An 18,475-nucleotide genomic window follows, 5' to 3' on the forward strand; every position below is an offset into this window, starting at 1 on the left:
TTGGTACATACTTGGTTATTTTAAATATTCGTAGTAGACGAAGGGCTCGTAGGACACTGATCCCAAAAGAGGTTCCTGGCCTGAAGATAGCCCAAACCACTTCGAAGATGCTTCCCACTGTGACCTGAGAAGCAGACACAGCCATGAGGCAAAGCATGGGTTGTTGCAAGGAAACTTTCATGTGCCTGAAGATGAGGAGGCACCCACCAGCCCGCCCAAGGCCAGGAGTCTCAGTCTGGCACAGGCAGGAGGTCCCAGCAGAAAGGGTTCCCTTGCCCACTGCAAGGACCATCCCATTCTTCTCACCCTTGGTTCCTCATGCTGCAGACACCTGCCAAACTTCTCCACGCACACCTGCAGCATCTCTGGGGCCACTTACCCCACAGTCAAAGCAGTTGAAGGAAGAATGGAAGTAAAGGCGTGGCCCCATTCCATACATCTTTAAGGACATCTCCAGGAGGAAGAGCCCAAGAAACAGGAACTCTGCATAGTCTGAAAGAGAAAACCCAGACACACTACCCTTGGGACACCAAACCATGAGGAGCATCCTGCATGAATCCACACGCGTAGCACATCGCAGAGATGGGACAAGTCAAGGACCACACTGGTTCCCCCAGCTGTCTCAGGCCAGAGTATGGGGTGACGCTTGTCTGCAAGGACCTAAATTATATATAACAGAGCACCAAGGGCACAAGTTAATCATTCAGGGTAGGTGCACCAGCCTCCCAGGGTTTTGAGAAGACAAGAGATGGCCAACATGGAGCAGAGCAGCTCTTTACTATTACACAATGGTGACTGGGGCATCTGCAAAGACATTAACCACACAACACTGTAAGGGAATATTAGCAACCTGGATTTAAATCATTGCATGGTTGGAATTTGGCCAGGGTAACTGAGCAGAACAGCCAAGAGCCAGTGAAAAGCTTCTCCAGCTATTTCATGAACATTAGCAGGCACCTTTTCCAAAAGATGCTTCTCACCATGACCAGCTGCTGTACCACACCATGGTGTGTTGGGATCCCGGCAAGTCTGAGCATTAAAATACAAATTTGGGCAGGCCTGCTGCTTGATGGAGACATTTTCAAGGTAAGAAAAACACAGCTGTGAAAGCAGCACTGTCCCTACTCCAACAGCTCAGGAGGAACACACGGCTGCCATGGGGTCGACTACGCTGTTAGCACCAAGCTAGAATAGATATGCATGTACTGCCTCTGAGACCTGACCACAAGGGCTGGGGCGTGCTCCAGTAGCTCGTTTTAAGCTTGGGACCACCACACCATGCTCTGCACCAAAACTTTAACCAGGAAGTTCTCCCATGACCAGCTCCATCCCTGCAAACTCACGCCTTTCCAACAATTGCTTGTGGGCATTCAAAGATAGATCTCCAGCAAGCTTTCAATCACTACTGTTCACAATTTCAAGATAAACCCAACTGAGACCTGCAGTCTATTTTTCTCTCTTGCAAACACACTGGATCTGAAGGGCATGAGGCCCATAAAACTCCTTCACTTTTGCTCATAGACCTGAGGCAGCCATCCGTGGCCACAGGGCTGAATTAAATGGCTGTACATGGTCCTTTGTTATCAATCATAGAAGAGAATCACAGAATAGTTTAGGTGGGAAGGGACCTTCAAAGCTCATCCAGCCCAAACTCTTCACCAGCTCAGGTTGGTCAGAGTGTGGTCCAGCCCGGCCTGGGATGTCTCCGGGGATGGTTCATCCACCACCTCCCTGGGCAACCTGGGCCAGTGTTTCACCACTCTCATGTAAAAAAAAAAAATCTCTCTCTCATATCTGGCTTGAATCTCCCCTCCTTTAGTTTAAAAACCATCACCCCTTGTCCTACCACAACAGGCCATGCTAAAAAGTCTGTCCCCTTCCTTCTCATTGGCCCCTTTTAAGCACAGAAAGGCTACAATAAAGTCTCCCCAGAGCATTCTCTTCTGCAGGCTGAACAACCTCAACTCTCTCAGCCTGTCCTCACAGTAGAGCTGTTCCAGTCTCAGATAATTTCTGTAGCCTCCTCTGTACCATCTCCAGCAGGTTCATGTCTATCCTGTACTGAAGGCTCCAGAGCTGGACACGATACTCCAGGTGGGGTCTCATCAGAGCAGACAAGTTATCAATAGTGAACATAGTCCACACTATTCCCCATCCAACTCCATACCAGCATGACTCTGGTGGAATTCATCCCCACTTGCCCAGGGGCAAGGAGCAAGGGTGTGCTGCAACCTCCAGCTGCTGAAGACAAGAAGGTTGCAGGAGGCTTTGCCTGCCCACGCAGTGCTCTCACACCTACACAAAGTCCAGAAACTCACAGAGGAAATGTGTGAGCCAGGCTGGCTGGTTGTGATGGACGATGGCCACACAGGCAGTGTTGAGAGCCACCAAGCTCAAGACAATCCAGTAGAAGACCTGGGATTTCACCATGTGGCGGACAGAGATGCGCAGGAGTCGCTCCTTGTGTCGTAAGTAGGAGGCACCGTCCACTCTGGCACCTTTGAGGCCAGAGTGACTCATGGGATTACCTATGGGAAAAGAGGGGGAAGAAGGAGTTGGGTGTTCCAGCCATCATGAGAGAAGGCCTTGGGTGCTCCAGCATTCTCCACAACATGAGACAGGACATGCAGCTCACAAACACTGATCTTGTGGGAGATGACTTAACCACACAGTTTTTATATGGTACAGGTAGCAGCAGGTGATTTGCCCCCTTTGCTGCCAAACTAGCAGAGATAGCCGAGCTGTGCCAATCTCCATGTGATAGGTGCAACCCTCACACCTCAATAAGCTGGCAGAGGTTTCAGGGAGGAAAGCTCCAAACTGCACTAACCTAAGGTTGGATGAAGGGGTCTTCTCTGTGCCAGCCTCCGCTCGCCCACGGAGGCGATATCAACGCAGTGCTCGTCACTTGAGTCGCGGTTCATGGCATCCGTCCGGTTCCTTTTGATGGTGGCTCGCCTGAGCACTGGGAAGGGAAGAGGAAGAGGTGTTGGTGGCCCAACTGTGCCAGTAGCCACCTCATTGGACCATGACCTGGTGATCAGTACTTGGCTAGAGTCACCCAGGCGACCTTAGTCCAAAGCTGTCTCTTGTGCAGGACCAGACTCTCCTGGCCTTCATGGTCTCTTAGGGGTTATGCTGTCAATCCACCTCCCCACACTCCAAAGACCCCACTGGGGCACTCCCGAATCTCCTTCCTCTCATCACAGCTAGAGGGTTTCCACCTCCAGCTGCAGGCAGGCAGAAGGGAGGGCAGGCAGGTGTTTAGGCAGGGCTTTGCTTGTCTTACCTTCTAAGGCTGAGGTCCCAGAATTTTTGTTCTCTTCAGCCAGCATGACTTCCTCTACGCAAAACACAGAGTTCAGCATCAGGAGACAAGACACCCTTGGCTGAGCACATCAGACCTCACTGCCTTGTACCCAAGCACTTTGCCCAGACTGGAGGTGGTTGCTCTATGTTGCAAACTCTTGTCAAGTATTGCTTAAGTGTCCAAAGACAAATTTATAAGAGTGGCAAGTGGCAGCTACCACACATTGCACGAAAAAGAAAAATTGCTTGTCATCAATCCTTTTTCCTACCCTGTAAATAACTCCACTAAAGAAGCTGAACATTGTAGACAGGTCTTGGGCTCAACACCCCAACCTAGGACCAAAGCTGAGGTCTGGGGCTCAGGCTTTTTTTCAAGTTACCATCCTTTTTCAAGTCTGAATGCCAGATGAAAGTGTAAACCTTCCCTTTCCAGAGCTGAGTGCACTGAACTGATCCCCACAAGGGGCAAGCAAGGACAAGGGCTATAGCAGTTTGGGGACCAGCACCCATGGGCTGTCATGCCTCACTGAGTATCAGCAGGAAGCCCAGAAACCTCCATCATCCCCAGCCCTTGCCCAGGTCCAGGTGGGAGCCCTGAGCTGGGAACCAGTGAGTGCATCCCCTCCAGGCTGCTTCAGGAGCGGGTTGAGCTGGAAAACCACTGTTCTATGACTGCTTTCTACTGCTTTTCCCCTGTCCATCACTGCAGGAGACTGAAGAGAAAGGAAACTATAGCAGTGCAAAGCTTCCAGCAGTGATGCTCACAGACATCCCTGGAGACATAATATGCCTCATGTTCAAGATGTGACCATTTCATGCCACAGAACATGAGGTTTCATCAGCTGTTGGCAACGTTCTTGCTCTCAGCCTGGCCAGAGAGCTGCTGGAGTACCTGGGGCCAAGCTCACCCTTCTACCCGACACTGCCATGTGAGCACCTGGACAACTCTGGGATTGCACTGGATGATGCCCAGGGATCCTTTCCCATCCCCACCACTCTGCATGATCTGTGGTCCCCACCACCTCCCGTCCCACCAGCCCTTACCTGCTTTGTCTATCCAGGCCCGGTAGCCATTGAGCTCCCGCTCAATCTGCTGTTGGCGCCGCAGCTTCATGAAGGCTCGGCGGTTCTCCACTCGCTCCCGCTCTTTGGCAAACTCCCTGGGGAAGGACAGAGCGGGGACAGTGAGAGTGTGGCCAGGGGCAAAGGGATGCACAGGGGGCACCACAGGGCTGGGAGGGGAGGCAGGGACCGAGGGTGAGCACAAGTGAAGGGCTGCTGGAGTATGTTGGGGAGATGCATGGCCAGGGGATGGGTGCACAATCAGAGGACAAGAGGCAGAAGTGCAGGTGCACATGGAGGATGCTCCCAGTGCCACCTGACTCCACAACCAGCTCAGCTCCTCTGTGCCCCTTTGAGGAATAAAAACTGGGCACTGTGAGGAAGCAGCAAAGGGATGGAGGAGGGCAAGTCCTGTACCCCACCTTCACCACCTCTTCCTCTGAATCCTTTCTCTTTCCAGTCTCTCCTTGGACAACCCTGTTGCACTTCTCTGGACTTCAGTGTCTCACATGAACTGTCCAGGCACTGTGACCAGTCCAGAGAAGGACAACAGCTCGGCACAGCATCAGGCAGGAGGGCAGGCAGTGCCACATGGGCTCTGGGCAGCCAAGGGCACATCAAATGCTGAGCAATGCTGGCCAGAGTGAACACCATGCCTGCTGCTCATGGTGCATGGATGTGGTAGCATTCACATGCTCATGTGCACTCCTCAATGCAATCATAAACACACTCTGGGGTACATAAGATATATGATTTCACCTATAGCCCAGCCCAGAGCTGTGCAAAGACACCCATATGCAGCAAAGGCTAGATACACCTTCTCACATGCAGTTAAAACACAAGACTGCACTGTTAAGCATGGTCTGCAATTCTGGATTTCACAGGCTCGTAGTCACATGCAGAAGGCCTGTGCAGGCTGCCCTTCTGATGTTTTCAACCACTCTATGAAAAAGCACTCACAGCCCTAAGAATGTATGCAAAGGCCATTGCACACAGAGAAACTGAAATATTTGGCAGGAAGCACAGGGGTGGCAATCCCTGAGGTGGTAACCTCCCACCCACACCAGGGGTTATATGTGAAATGACATGGCCGGACCTTCTAGGAGGACCCATACCTCACGCTCGCACGCACCACATACCTGGGACATCTCAGCCCACACATTATACCTCTACTGATGATCACAGTTGCACACAGGGAGCATCCCTCACACCAGATATCCCCCTAGCACACCTTTCCTTCCTTGCAATACCACCAGGGAGGTGCAATCTGTTGGCTGTCCCACCCCTGAGCCCTATCTGCACAGAGGAACCCAGCCCCTGCCCTCAGCCACCTCCCAGTCCCAGGCTGCTCCGAGGGAAGCATGATTGCAAAGAACAAATGGCATCATTCTCTCTGCAAGACAAACGTCTTTCTCCTCAGAGACTAGCAGCAATCTCCACCCTCAAAAAAACATAAAATAAAAAAAAATTCAAAAGAACCGAAAGAATTGGTCTGTCTGCTGCAGAGAGAGTTCAAGTGCATTACCCCAGCTGAGCTATTACACCCTTAATGCTGTGTGGGCTTTCGCATATGTGTGTGTGTGTTTGTGTGAAAAGCCATGAATGTTCCTTGCATCTCTTGTTTAAGATCCCCAGACAATTCAAGCGTTTTTTAATTCGACCCCAGGAAGGTGAAGTTTCCTGCCGCTCTGGCATTAAGCATCAAATGACTCTCCCCCTCCATCGCTGGCTTTCAGACTGAAATGAGACTTTCCTCCTAGGGCTGGGAAGGGGGAGAGAACAAAAGGCAAGGAAGAGAAAAGCAGCCTAAGTGGAGGGAAGGAGGGTGGGAGGAGACAGGGAGGGAAGTGGGGGAGAAGGAAGGACCTCCCACAGCCAAGGGCAAAATGCACTCTCAGTTTGGGGCATGTCATGCAAAAACTCTCCTTGCCCCTCACTGGAGGAAAGGCAGGATGATTCTGGCTATGTCATTACCCCTCACGAGTCTTTGTTTGTTAGCAAATTTGAGATGTCAAGAAACAAGAAGATGCTGTTTGCTTCTCTCCCTCTGGCTTGGTCCGCTGGTCTTCCCATGTGCTGAACATCTGCCCCATGGGCCATAACTCCCTGCCAGCCAGCACCTCGGCTGAACTTTTGCCAGCTGGACCCTACAGATATATTCTGTGTCCAGAAACACCTGCAAAGCTTCCCCTGCTTTACACCAGCTGGGAATCTGGCCCCTCTCTGCCACCTCCTGCTTGCTCATCCCTCCATCTTCCAGCTCCTCCTCTGCTGAGGCTGGTATCTCCTTTTGCTGCATGGCAAGAGAAGCCATCACCATGTGTCCATGATGAAAGCCAACCAGAAGGACTAGTTGAGCTTCAAATCACCTTTTACCAGAGGAAGGAATGGAAGCATCTTTTCCAGTGCCCCTCTCACTGAGCACCATTTGCTCCTACCCAACCATTTGCTCACGGAGCACTAATCTGCAAGAAGCTGGTGCCAGGGACAAGGTCCATGCAGCCGCCACAGTGTCTCTGAGGGAGACTCTTCCCACATGCTTGATCCCTAATGGACCTTAATTGCTTCTGTCCATTAGAAGGAAGAAAGGGTGGCAGAGAGGGGAGAGGAAAAAAAAAAGTTAAGCTCAACTTAATGAATTATTACATTTCAGAAAGACACGTTACCGAGCAGGGCAGCAGCGGGGGCTGGTGACATCTGAGAGTGGGTAGGCGATGCTGACAGATCAAGGATTGCTCAGAGCCAATTTGCAGCAGCGGGTAGAGATAATACTGTATGTGTGCAAGAACAAGGCCAGCCGCAGTGACTGACAGCTGCCTGGGAAGACTCCAAGTCACAGGCAGGGCAGCATCTCATCGCCCAGAGAGCTGGGCGCCAATCGAAGGGCTCTGCTCCCCAACGTGTTTGGGTTACATCTCCAGGAATGGCCCAATTTTGCCTTGCCCAGCCTGCTGGGGTGGCTGAAGCTCCTCCTCTGCCTCATAATTGTCCTCTACAGCCCAGGTATTCCCCTCATGTGGCCCGAGAGCATCTCTGCTCCAGGTAGGAGACCTTGAAGACACCACTGTGCCTGGTCACCTTCCTCCCTGGGCCTCCATACCCTCACTCGCACCCGGGCAGCGATGCTTTTACTATACCGCTGTGCTCCGCTCAACTGGAGAGCCCAGGTCTGGTTTTAATGGGAGAAGAACTCATGTGGAAGCATCCAGACTGAAAATGGGCCCCATTTTTAAAAAACAGAACAAAAACAGATTGAAAAAAATCAAATCACAAGACAACCAACAATGAAAAAACAGTTAAGGAAAAAAAACCCACACAACCTGCAACCTACTTTTTTCTTATTTGGAGCTTGCGACCAGAGCAGGAACACAGCACTGGTCACATCAATATTGTGGCTTCCATGCTTTGAAACAACAAGCCAAACATTTTCAAACCCATTAATTCGTTGCCTTTTGCCACCATTGAAGACACCTCTAACAAACCAGTTACCAAATGGGTCTTAAAACAACACGAGGCAGCAGAAAAGGATGGAGTGGAAAGAGGAGAAAAAGCAGATCACATGCTGAGAATGAGGCAGCAGCACCGTGCCACTGTGAAAAAACAACCCATATATAATGGGATGTATAACAAGGAACACCATCTGCAAGACATCAGGTAATACTGCTGCTCTCCTCAACACCTGTGAGGTCTTAGCACATGGCTCTGCTTCAGGTTTAAGCACCACAATTTGAGGAAAAAACACCTTCAACTCCAGGAGGGTGTCAGAGAAGGTTATGGGACAGAACTGCCAACAGACAGTTTGGAAAACACAGATCAGACAGCTGCAAACCAGGGCGGGCTCAGATGGTATTTACCCAAGAGGTGTAAAGGAACTAAAGTAAGTGTGTGCGGAACTCACTGTGCAGTCTGTAACCTGGTGCTTCATCTTCAACAGCCAGTGGCAAGCAGGCACAGCAGAACTGGGATTAGTGCACTGAACTGACAGCAAAGGTGTCCAACGTGTACAAAAACCTCTGCAGAGGGAAGATGTGCTTCATAGGTCTGCTTTGAGGGAGGCAACAAGTTTTTTGGGCAAAGGCAATTGCTTGATTTAAGTTCAAACTGTCAGAATTAGTTAAGGAATATTCAAGACCAGGCTGGACAGGGCTGTGAGCAACCTGATCTGGTTGACAACGTCCCTGCTTGTGGCAGGGGGTTGTACTGGATAAGCTTTGAAGGTCTCTTGCAACCCAAACCATTCTAAGATTCCTTAACAAAACTGGACTGTCTCAAGAAAGTCTTCCCATGACGCACTCACTGGTGAAAAGAAAAGATTTTTAAAAAGGAAACGCGAAACATCCTATTTCTTGTATTCCCTTTCGGTGGTGACCGTTAGCTTTTGATCATCTCTCTATACTTTGGCAACAGTTATGTGTTTGCCGCGTTGTGAGAAAGCTGCAGCAAGAACCGGAGCATACAGCTGACGAAGCTAAAGAGAGGCACATTTATAGAGTGCCGGCAGACACACGAGTTGGGGAATGAAGAGCTGACAAGCTGTTGGTGACATCAAATGGTAAAATGGGAAGGAGCTGGGAGATACCAGCCCTGAGATTACCCATTACATCACTGTCCCATTTAAAAAGGGCTAGATGCTGATTGTTACCTTCTAACTTGGAGAAAGCTTGTGATTTAAATCAGATTTTATTATAGGTACTTGCTGATGTTTGTCACTTCTACCGGGTCCGAAAGGGGCTTGTATTAGAGAGGACTGATATCAAGCAGCATGAACAATTCAGAAAGATCTCATCATGCTCGTTTGCACTGACACCCCACGCTAAGAGGTGAACAAAAATAGAGGCAGCAGGGAAAGGTGATGAGAACATGAAGGCACAGGGAGAAGGCAGCCCAAATGGGAAACTGTCTCCACGAGTGGGGAGAGGCCAGAGAGGCTCCAGACGAGGAGCCACCAGAAGCAAAGTCAAGTGTTCCAGCACTAAAGAGCACCTTTTATAAGCCGATCCCTCAAAGAGATGTGGGCCATTGTGGCTCCATGTAGGGCCCAAAGCAGCAGGGACAGGGTCAACATTGGCCAGCTGTGTTATGGGATCTCTCTGGTCCAGGCTTTAGGCAGCTTTGAAGATGAAGTTCAAGAATTCAAATAATTGGAGACACTGAAATGACTCAAAGCAGTGAGAAGCACAAGAGAACTCGGACTTTGCATCTGCTGATGGGGAACACAGCCCATTGACTGGCAAGGTCTTTATATACATCCTCTCTTCTCTCCAGGAATCCCTATTTCTCGTCTATAGTTATCTCCAGTCAAGAGGATCTCATTCACCCAAGCGCAGGTTCAATCATGGCTGGGCATCAGCCGCATGTTGCTGCAAAGCCTGTCCCTCACCAATGGATCCCAGCAGAGACACAGGTGTCTGGTCCAGCCTCTGCATCTCAGGGTGGGATCAGCCCCTCTCCACACCCTTCATGCGTGGTCTCCAAGAGGAAGTACTCTATGACCAAGTGAGAAAAGCACAGATGGATGCTTGCTTTGTGTGTAGCTCAACCCTGCAGTGACCTTTTAAAAAGAAAAGACAAGTTTTCCATGACACTTGGATTGCGCTCAGAGCAGTCAACAGTTTGGAGAGCTTGTTGTTTTGAAGTAGAGAAAAATAAGTGACAAAGAGGACAAATACCACCAGGAGAAGGGAGCTACTGCCATTCCAGTTGTAAATTCTCAGTTTCAACATTTTTCTAAGGGTAACAACGCTGGAGTTTGCATCTCTGGCCCCATTGCTCAGATAAGCCGGTTGTTTGCAACCGTGCACCAAAGGCAGCAATAGCATGGCCAGCCCACGCTGAAAAAAAAGCTACAGAGAAGTTCCAGAGGGTCTGGTAGCCTTAGCAGCAAGAAGCAGAGATAGAAGCTCTGGATTTTATTTCGCTCTTATCAGTCAGGGCTGGTATGAGCAGCGCAGCTTCGCTGCTTCAAGAGCCCCGGGCTTTGTTCGCAATCACTCCCACTGGCTCCTGCAGTGCTGGGAAAACGCCACTCCTCCCCTTCCCTTCTATGCTCCAGTTTTTATCCTCTGTGAGTAGAGAATGGTTTCACAGTCGCCCCTTTGCAAGTGCCAGCAATCTGCAGATAAAAGATGCACTGCCAGTGCTGCAGGTGAGTTACAACATGGGGAAAAAAAAAAAATCACCAATTTTCAATGTTTCATCGCATTAACTTCCCATGAACTGCAAAGCACTCTAATCGACGCCTTCACCACACAAACACAATGAATTCAGAACCAATCATCAAGTGTGAAACCCACAATGCAACTGCTAGATATGTCACTCAAGCACTGCAAAACAAACAAACAGCCACCTACGATGTACAGGGAACTGGTAATGCTACATGATTCACTCAGGGCATCCTCTCTACTTCACCCAACACGGGTGCCCAGCACCCCCTTGCAAGTATGGAGTTGGCCATGGAGGATCTGGACACCTCCAAAGCCAAGTCACAGAGCTGCAGCCCCAGCCACACAACTGCTGTCATTAGCCAGGATGACAGAAATTACAACAATCTGGAACAAACAAATCCAAAAGCAATATGTGAGCAAGAGCTATCCGCTGAGTGCTTTGTCAAGAGGATCACAACCAAGCCTTTTCACCCCCAGCCTGCAGACATCAGGCAGTCCACAGAGCAGATTTGCAAGGAGGCACAAAGAAGAGCAGATTTGAAGCAGTTGAGACAGGCTGGCAAAGAGAAATCAAAGGGGAAAGTCACCAAATCATCTCTTTGTTGTGGATCCTTTTTTTTTTTCATCCTGTCAGGGACAGGCTGTTAAGAAGAGTCGTCACTCCCTGTACCCCCGGGGGACACGGCACAGCAGACACGCACGTCTCTTGTCAGGCAGCTTGTTTGCAAAGGGCTTGGAGGACCTCGGCGGAAAGGTGGTACAGCAGAGCACAGCAGAGCCACTCATTGAATATGGATGCCCACCTGGCTGCTGAATAGAGATGAAGATCTCAAAGGCTCCTTTTGCTTCACTCACGTTCAAATACATTGATGATACAAGAGCTTTCCCAGAATAAAGTGACAAGTGGGGCTGTTTCTCACCAAATGTGGCCTGACCAAGGTGCATTCCATGATGGTGATGGTCCCTGTTACACCTCCCTTCAAAAGCAGTTCCAGATAGTGAATCCCAAACACACAACAGCTCAGACACCTTACATCTCATCCCAGCCACTCCCTGAGATGCTACAACCATTAAAGAAAAAGAAAAAAGATGTTTCCAAGCTTTCCTGCTTAGCATGTAATATTTCTTGGGCATGTTTGTTGGCATCTTGCTGTCCCTCATGATCCCCCCACAAGCCTCCCTGCACTGTGGTGATGTGTCTTCCCACCTTCCTCTCCACAAACCGCCAGACTCCAAGATATTAATCCTCTTCCCTGTGTTTTTGGCTTCACATCACCTGCTCCAGGCCAAATGCATGAGGCCTAAGTTTTGTGTAGAGCCTGCAAAAAAACCCTCTTGCTTCCATTGAAAGTGTAAACTTGTTCCTTCAACGTCCTTATTATTAATTGCTATAAAACTTAATTTTATTCATCATTTGTTATGCCTCAAAATTGGATGGGGAAAAAAATTCACATTAAGTGAAGTGAAAAGATTTCAGAGATGGTACAGAAGGCTCCTAAAGGAGCTGAAGAAACTCTCCGGAGACTGGGAACACAGAACTAACCCAACCTGAAAGAAAGAAGATCTTAAGACAAAGAAATCTTGCCAAATTGATCCTTTAATTATAACATTAGTCGTTTCTTTCAAAGGCTTACTGCAAGAGCTGGGGGTGGGGGGCAGAAAAGACTTAAATGGAGAAAAGACTTAACATCACCAGGATGAGTAGAAGCAATTAGGAGGATTTAAATTACTCTCTTGTTTGGTACAAGGCAGATGGATTTCATTTTTCTTGCCATCATGCTCAACTCTTTGCTCTGCCATCAGCTTCCAGAGGCCTCCTTGGCAGACCTGAGGACCCAGCTTTCCCAGGTCAGGTAGCATTCCCAGCCACTCTGCAACCACTCAGTAATTGCTGAGGACCATGAATATCGGTGATTATAGCAGCTTTGTCACCCTGCAAAGGGGCTGGAAGTACAAGCCTGGATAGGGAAAAGGAGTCTACCAGCCCTCAAGAGGAGGACAGACGCTGCAATGAATGGAGGGGGGCGATTGCAAACCAGATTTTCTCTGCAGGGGCTGGGGAAAGGGAGGTGGAAAAAAGTCAAAACACAGCCTGTCTGGTATGAGAAACTCCACGTGAGTCCTCAACGTTACACCTCCAAGTGTGGCTTATTTTTTATCTTCACTCTTTCATCTGCTTGCTCCCAGCAACAAACTAGACATAAGACATCTTCTTGCAAGAGGGGCAAAGCAGAGGGAACCTCTGCAGTGGCTTGAACAGGACCAGTGGTGTGCTGTGCTGGTTACTGGGATGGCAATACTGCTGCTGTGGCGCCAGGCACGCCACAGGTGGCGGGGACCGGGCAGCAAGGCTCTCACCGGGTCTCTGCTGCTCTGGAGATCAGCCTGAACACACAGATCCAAATTTTCTTTATATGAGAAACAGCTGAGGAAAAAAAAAAAAGAAAGAAACCACCACATTTCACAAAGAAGGGAGAGCAGAACTTTGCAAATCTCCAGCATGGGGCACGTGCAACTTCTGCACTTTGGAGCCGAGCGATCGCAGGGCATTGCCCGCAACAGACCATCAGCCATGGGGCAGGAGCAGGTCCTGTCCACCCTTCCCACCCACCTCACAGCAGAGCTCCCAAATCCACTGGCTGCCACGTGGCAGAAAATGGGGCATTTCAGCTGACGCTTCATCCTCGCTCGCTCCCACTGACTCTCTTCTGCCAGGATTATTTTGGTAGCTTGTGTAGCTTTAAAAGCTGAGCAGTCACATCTCCTTGGGCTTGATACCTGCTCTCAAAGAGGAACAGGGCCAATTTTTTTTTTCCCCCTTCCTGCTCTCAGTTAGAATTAATTGATCTGTAATTGCACCCATAGAGGGGGAAAGTTAATAGACACGGTAATAAATGTCAAAGCCCCAGAAGAACCGGTTCTCCAAGCCCCTGCCTGGAGCAATGCCATCTCCTCTTAATAGTGTTGCAAGCAATTCCAGCGCATATTAGTATTTAGAGAGAAAAATTGAGGAGCCTCAGTATGATGGAAATCATTTTTTTTCCTCTCCCACATACTTTGTGCTTAGGAGCAGATGGATCCAGGCTGTTTACATCACGGAGGTCATGCCTCAGCTTAACAGTTGGGGAACTGACTGTTGGGAGAGATGCGCATCTCAACCAGAAGATTTGCTAAATCTGGGCTCCGGCAAACTTCTGATGGTGGCAAGTTAAACATAATACAAATGTCCTCCTGCAGCCTCTTCACATTCAGGACCTGCCTTGGGTGTTTAATTTTTTTTTCCCCAAAGAAAACCGCTGCCAAGACAAAGCAAGGGCAAGAGCGGCAGCTCTGCAGCAGCTCATGAACGTGAACTTCGAGAAGGCTGAAAATCCCACGTGGACCTCGTTATTCACCGGTGCAGATGGTGCGGTTTGCAAGAACGTGTGTCCAGGTTTCTGCAAGTGGGCTGCCAGGGCTCAGTGCTGACTGCTGCACCCTGAGTTAACAGTGACTGTGATTTCAGCTGCCTGCATGCCCCAAATCCGTGCAGTAATGCCGGAGAAAGGTTTCCTTCATGTGGAGGTGTTTCTATGGAAGCTCATCCCTCAAGTGACCTTTTCCTCCCGGCTCCAGGATGTGCAGGAGGATCCAGCCTGACCCTGGCTGAGCATCCCGCTGGGAGGCAGAGGATGGAAAAAGCCAAGCGCTCTCTTCCAGCACAAGAGAATTGCAAGAAGTGTTAAGAACAATAAAAATCAAGTAAGCAAAGCGAGGAACGAAGCCCTCAAGGACGCACATTGTTTGCCTGCAGAAGTACCTTCTCCTATCTCGTGTCGCTCCCCTCGGTGGCTCCGGCAGCAGCTTTGGTAAGAAGATGCTTCACCACTGCTAATGTACAGCATCCACCCAGCCGCAGGGAATGTCTGTGGCCATGGCCGGCTACAAGGGCACATGGGGTGGCCTTGCCATGGGGTGACAGAGCCCAGCTCACCACCTCCACTCACCTCGCTCAGCCCTCCGGGGAGCTGAGCAGTCGCACTTTTCCCTAGGTATCTGGCAACGCCACGAGAGCATCTCCATTGCCAATTAGGCCACCCACCCGCTTGCATCCTTCCCCAATACAAACCCTATTAGCGATAAACAAACAGGCGAAATGCCAGCCGGCGCCTGGGAAGAGGCCTAGACAACTGCATCTAATTCATTGGGCATTGGAACAGCTGCCTCGTGCAGTCCCGGCACAGGCAGACACACCCAGCATGGACCAGAGCATGAGCTGGGCATCCCACCAGCCACCTTGTGGTCCCCCTGCCAGTGCCTGGCTTGCAGGAGCTATGCTAGCCTAAAAGCATCCCACTGACACCAAAAGCCTGAACGTCTGTGCAACACACCACGGTGTTTTGAGAGGTGGTGGATGCCCCATCCCTGGAGACATCCCAGGCCAGGCTGGACGGGGCTCTGAGCAACCTGATCTGGGTGAAGATGTCCCTGCTCATGGCAGGGGTTGGACTGAATGAGCTTTGAAGGTACCTTCCAATCCAAACCATTCTATGATCTAACACTGCGATAAGGGGCTTTTCTAGCTGTTTAGCCCCAAGCTTCCTAACTTTCCTTCACTGAGTTTTTGCAGGAAAGCTCCTGCTTCACACTGGGACCCTGCTGGACTTTGTGCAAATCCCCAAGCTGGATGTGGCATAAGAAATACAAATGCCACCCAACTCTGCTTGGTCTTCTTCGTCCTCCATAAGAGCTGCCAGCCTGCAAGGTAGTGTGAAGCCTTTCCTGCAGCCTGTCCCCAAAGCCCCTGGACTTCACTCAGACCCCAGGCTGAGAGCTGGGGAAATTGAACCCACCAACAGACCCCGAAGCACCCCTGAAACTGCTACCACCACACCTGAACTCTCAGGGACAATTAGGACAGTGACAGACATAACCAGGGTCAGTCTCCACATTGATCCCTGCATCTAGGGACTTTCCAGCTGGCCAAACCAGTGCTGTGGTGGTTTTTATTTTGTCACAGTGGGCAATTAGGAAAATAAATGACCTGCTCTTGGGCACAGGGTCCCCACTGCCATCAGCACCAAGGGCAGAGGAGCCCGAATCCCCCTCCCAGTGCAGAAGGCAAGCTCTCCCCATGCACCAGCTCCTGCCAGAGGTTGAGGATGTGCTGATGCAACTGCGGTTCATTGTCATGGAGACGAGAAGCCTTTTCTCTCCAAACCCAGCTTAATGGCTTGGATTAAAACCTCCTTTCCCCTGGGAAGTGCACAACAGGGAGAGCTGCATTGTTCTTACCCAGGCACCCCCTCCCTTACCCAGGCGCAAGCACCCCTGGTGCCGCGTGTGTTCTCATGGCCACGGCCTGCACAGCATGGAGGTGCCCCAAATCTGTCCCAACATATGCCCACCACACTCCATCAGCCAGCAGATGTGCACCCCACCACAAACACATCCCAGCCTCAAATTCCCATAAGGCTCCCCCATGTCTCTCCCCTCCAGCAGGTCCCAAGCAGCCAGAAGATCGACACTGACCATTTCTCACAGGTGACCAAAACCACAAGTTCTTCAGCAAGGTGAAGCAATGAGAAAGTATCTTCAAAACCACCCCTTTGCTCCCCAGGGAGAATGGTCCCTTGGGCAAGCAGGCATATAGGGAACAGGGGGAACATGCTAGTGGGGTCTGGGGAGGCACAGTGGTACCAGTAGCCAACCTCAGGGCTCAAACAGATGGGATGGGCATGGCCTGGAGAGAAAGATGGTATCTCGCTTACCCCGACAGCACTCCCAGGACAAGGTTGAGGACAAAGAAGGATCCAATGATGATGAGGGGGATGAAGTACAGCCAGTTCCAGGTGGCTCCTAAGGCATCATTGGTCTGGAGGGGAAAAGAAAATAAAAACCAGCATGATGTTATGTTCAACACCAGCACCCAGGGCAGAGGGAGGGTGCATTAGCTCAGGTGTGGTGGGGATTCCCATTCCAGGCTCCTCAGTGCAACGTGGCCATGCTCACCAAGTCCCGAGGAGCACCGGGCAGCTGCCTGTACAGGCAGGCATGCTCAGATGGGGGGTCCCAGCTGCTCAGCATCCTGCCCCAGCTACAGTTTCCAGCCCTCATGGGGCAAGACCGTTCTCCTCTGCCTCGTCCTACCATCCCTGCAGGGACACAGGGGCTGCAAGACAGTGGCATCACCAGAGATGAAGGGCCCTGCAGCCCAAAATTGGGGTGCTGAGAGCATGGGGACCACCCTGAGCGTGCCTCACCCAGCAGCTTGATTCGGTGCTGCCCTGCACATCCCACCGAGACAGGGCAGAGCATCCCCACAGCAGCGGTGCCTGTCAAGCATAGTGAAGATTGAGAGAAGGATTTAGAAGGTGCCTCAGGGCCAGCGAAGCTGGCAGCTAAAGGGGCAGCTAATGCTTATCCTTCCATGAACAGGGGGAAAGAGGCTAGTGCAGACAAGCGCCATGTCTTCAAATGGGCATTTTGCTGACGGCATCATCGCTAATCCCTTGCAGACACCCTCCTACCCCAGGTGCGTTACCCTAATTCCAAGGAGCAGAGGGGATCTCTTACCACAGGGCTAGAAAGGCTGCTGGCAAGCCATGCTCAATACCTCCAGACATTTATTCACTGAGGCTTTTAATAAAATAGTGCCCCTCTGTACCTTGCAGCCGCTTCCCAGGCCCCATTTGTCCTCCGGTGTCAGGCACGGCACACATGACGCCGGGCTGGAGGGTGATGCGGCAGAACGTGACTGTCTGGGGGAGGTGGTATCAATCTTGTTGCAATGAAAGACTCTTTTTCTCTTTTCCTCTCTCTTCCCCCCACCCCCCTCCCCATGCTAATTAAGCCCTCATCTTCGTCTGAGTCATTGGCACCACGTCTCCCAGTCGGTCAGTGCAGGAGCTGACAAGGCTCTGCAAGGGGAGAAGCGCATCTCTGAGAAGGAGAGAAAGCCACCACGCTGGAGTCTTCCTCCAGTGACCACAGCACCAGTGGGGACCTCAGCTGGGTACCCCCACCACCCTGACACAGAGCCCCAAGGGAGAAAAGGTGACACCAGCACATCCCCTTGCAGGCACTGAGCACAGCATCAGGAGGGGGATGCCATGGGCAGACTCCAGTGCTGAGGAGCACAGGGCACACAGCAACAACAGGGGCTTTGAGGTTGGGGAAAGCATCTGGAAAGACTCACCACCCTCCTCCTTCAGCACTGAGGAAACCATATATGTCTTCTCAAGGTCCTGCATCTTTCAAGAGCCCCAGTCCACCACCAGCCGCTTCCCTCAGGGCCACGGGAAAAGCGAGCACAGGGAGGTGGGAATCCCACAGAGGCAACACTCATCACCACCCTCCAGAGACACCCAGGGCACCACGCTCTGCTCTAGCAGTGCCATTTGACACAATATTAGTTTTCACAGCATCGTGCGCCCCTCAGCTCAAGCTTGGTTGGGCTTCAGCCCAAGATGCCACTGAGTACTTGCCACCTATGCCACAACTGCTCACCTTTGAAACTGTCTCCTGCCCAAAAAGCACAAGCTTTCCCCAGGGTCCTTGGCACAGGGGATATAAAACAGATGAACACCTTTCCTCCAGGTGAAGATGACATCTTGCCCCAGGGCTGGGCCATCATCACCCCTCCTTCGGCCTTCTCCTCTCCAGCAATGCTCAGCAGGAGATGGATGGAGAAATGGGGATGAGATGATGGAGCAGAGGGCAATTCCCGTGGGGTTATCAGCCCCAAGATAAAATGCATTCCACAGGCTCTGCATTGTCTGCTGCTTCTCTAGCTCATGGCAGTGAGCATGACCACAAAGCATCCAGCACAGCAGGACATCAATACACAGAACAGCATTTGTGCATGCACATGCATGCATACACACATGGGTGGATGTACTTCCATTGCTCTACTCCCGAAGCTGAAGAATATTTGCCCAGGAAAACAAAGGAACAGCCAC

At 50.9% G+C, this 18,475-nt stretch overlaps 1 protein-coding gene across 1 annotated transcript in view; it reads right to left on the reverse strand.

Moving 5' to 3' along the window:
• The window catches only part of CACNA1E (calcium voltage-gated channel subunit alpha1 E), a gene marked incomplete at its 3' end in the record, with an annotated part of 90,070 nt that overhangs the window by 40,637 nt on the left and 30,958 nt on the right, over positions 1-18,475 (reverse strand). The window contains exons 7-13 of the mRNA XM_080348579.1: positions 16,286-16,389; positions 4,354-4,469; positions 3,290-3,343; positions 2,876-2,965; positions 2,319-2,528; positions 380-492; positions 12-124 (exon numbers count right to left, since the gene is read on the reverse strand). Of these exons, the coding sequence (XP_080204705.1) occupies positions 12-124; positions 380-492; positions 2,319-2,528; positions 2,876-2,965; positions 3,290-3,343; positions 4,354-4,469; positions 16,286-16,389 (800 nt within the window). The remainder of the gene's footprint in view (positions 1-11; positions 125-379; positions 493-2,318; positions 2,529-2,875; positions 2,966-3,289; positions 3,344-4,353; positions 4,470-16,285; positions 16,390-18,475) is intronic.

Source organism: Nesoenas mayeri (genome assembly GCF_963082525.1).
Source record: "Nesoenas mayeri genome assembly, chromosome: 8".
Taxonomy (NCBI): domain Eukaryota; kingdom Metazoa; phylum Chordata; class Aves; order Columbiformes; family Columbidae; genus Nesoenas; species Nesoenas mayeri.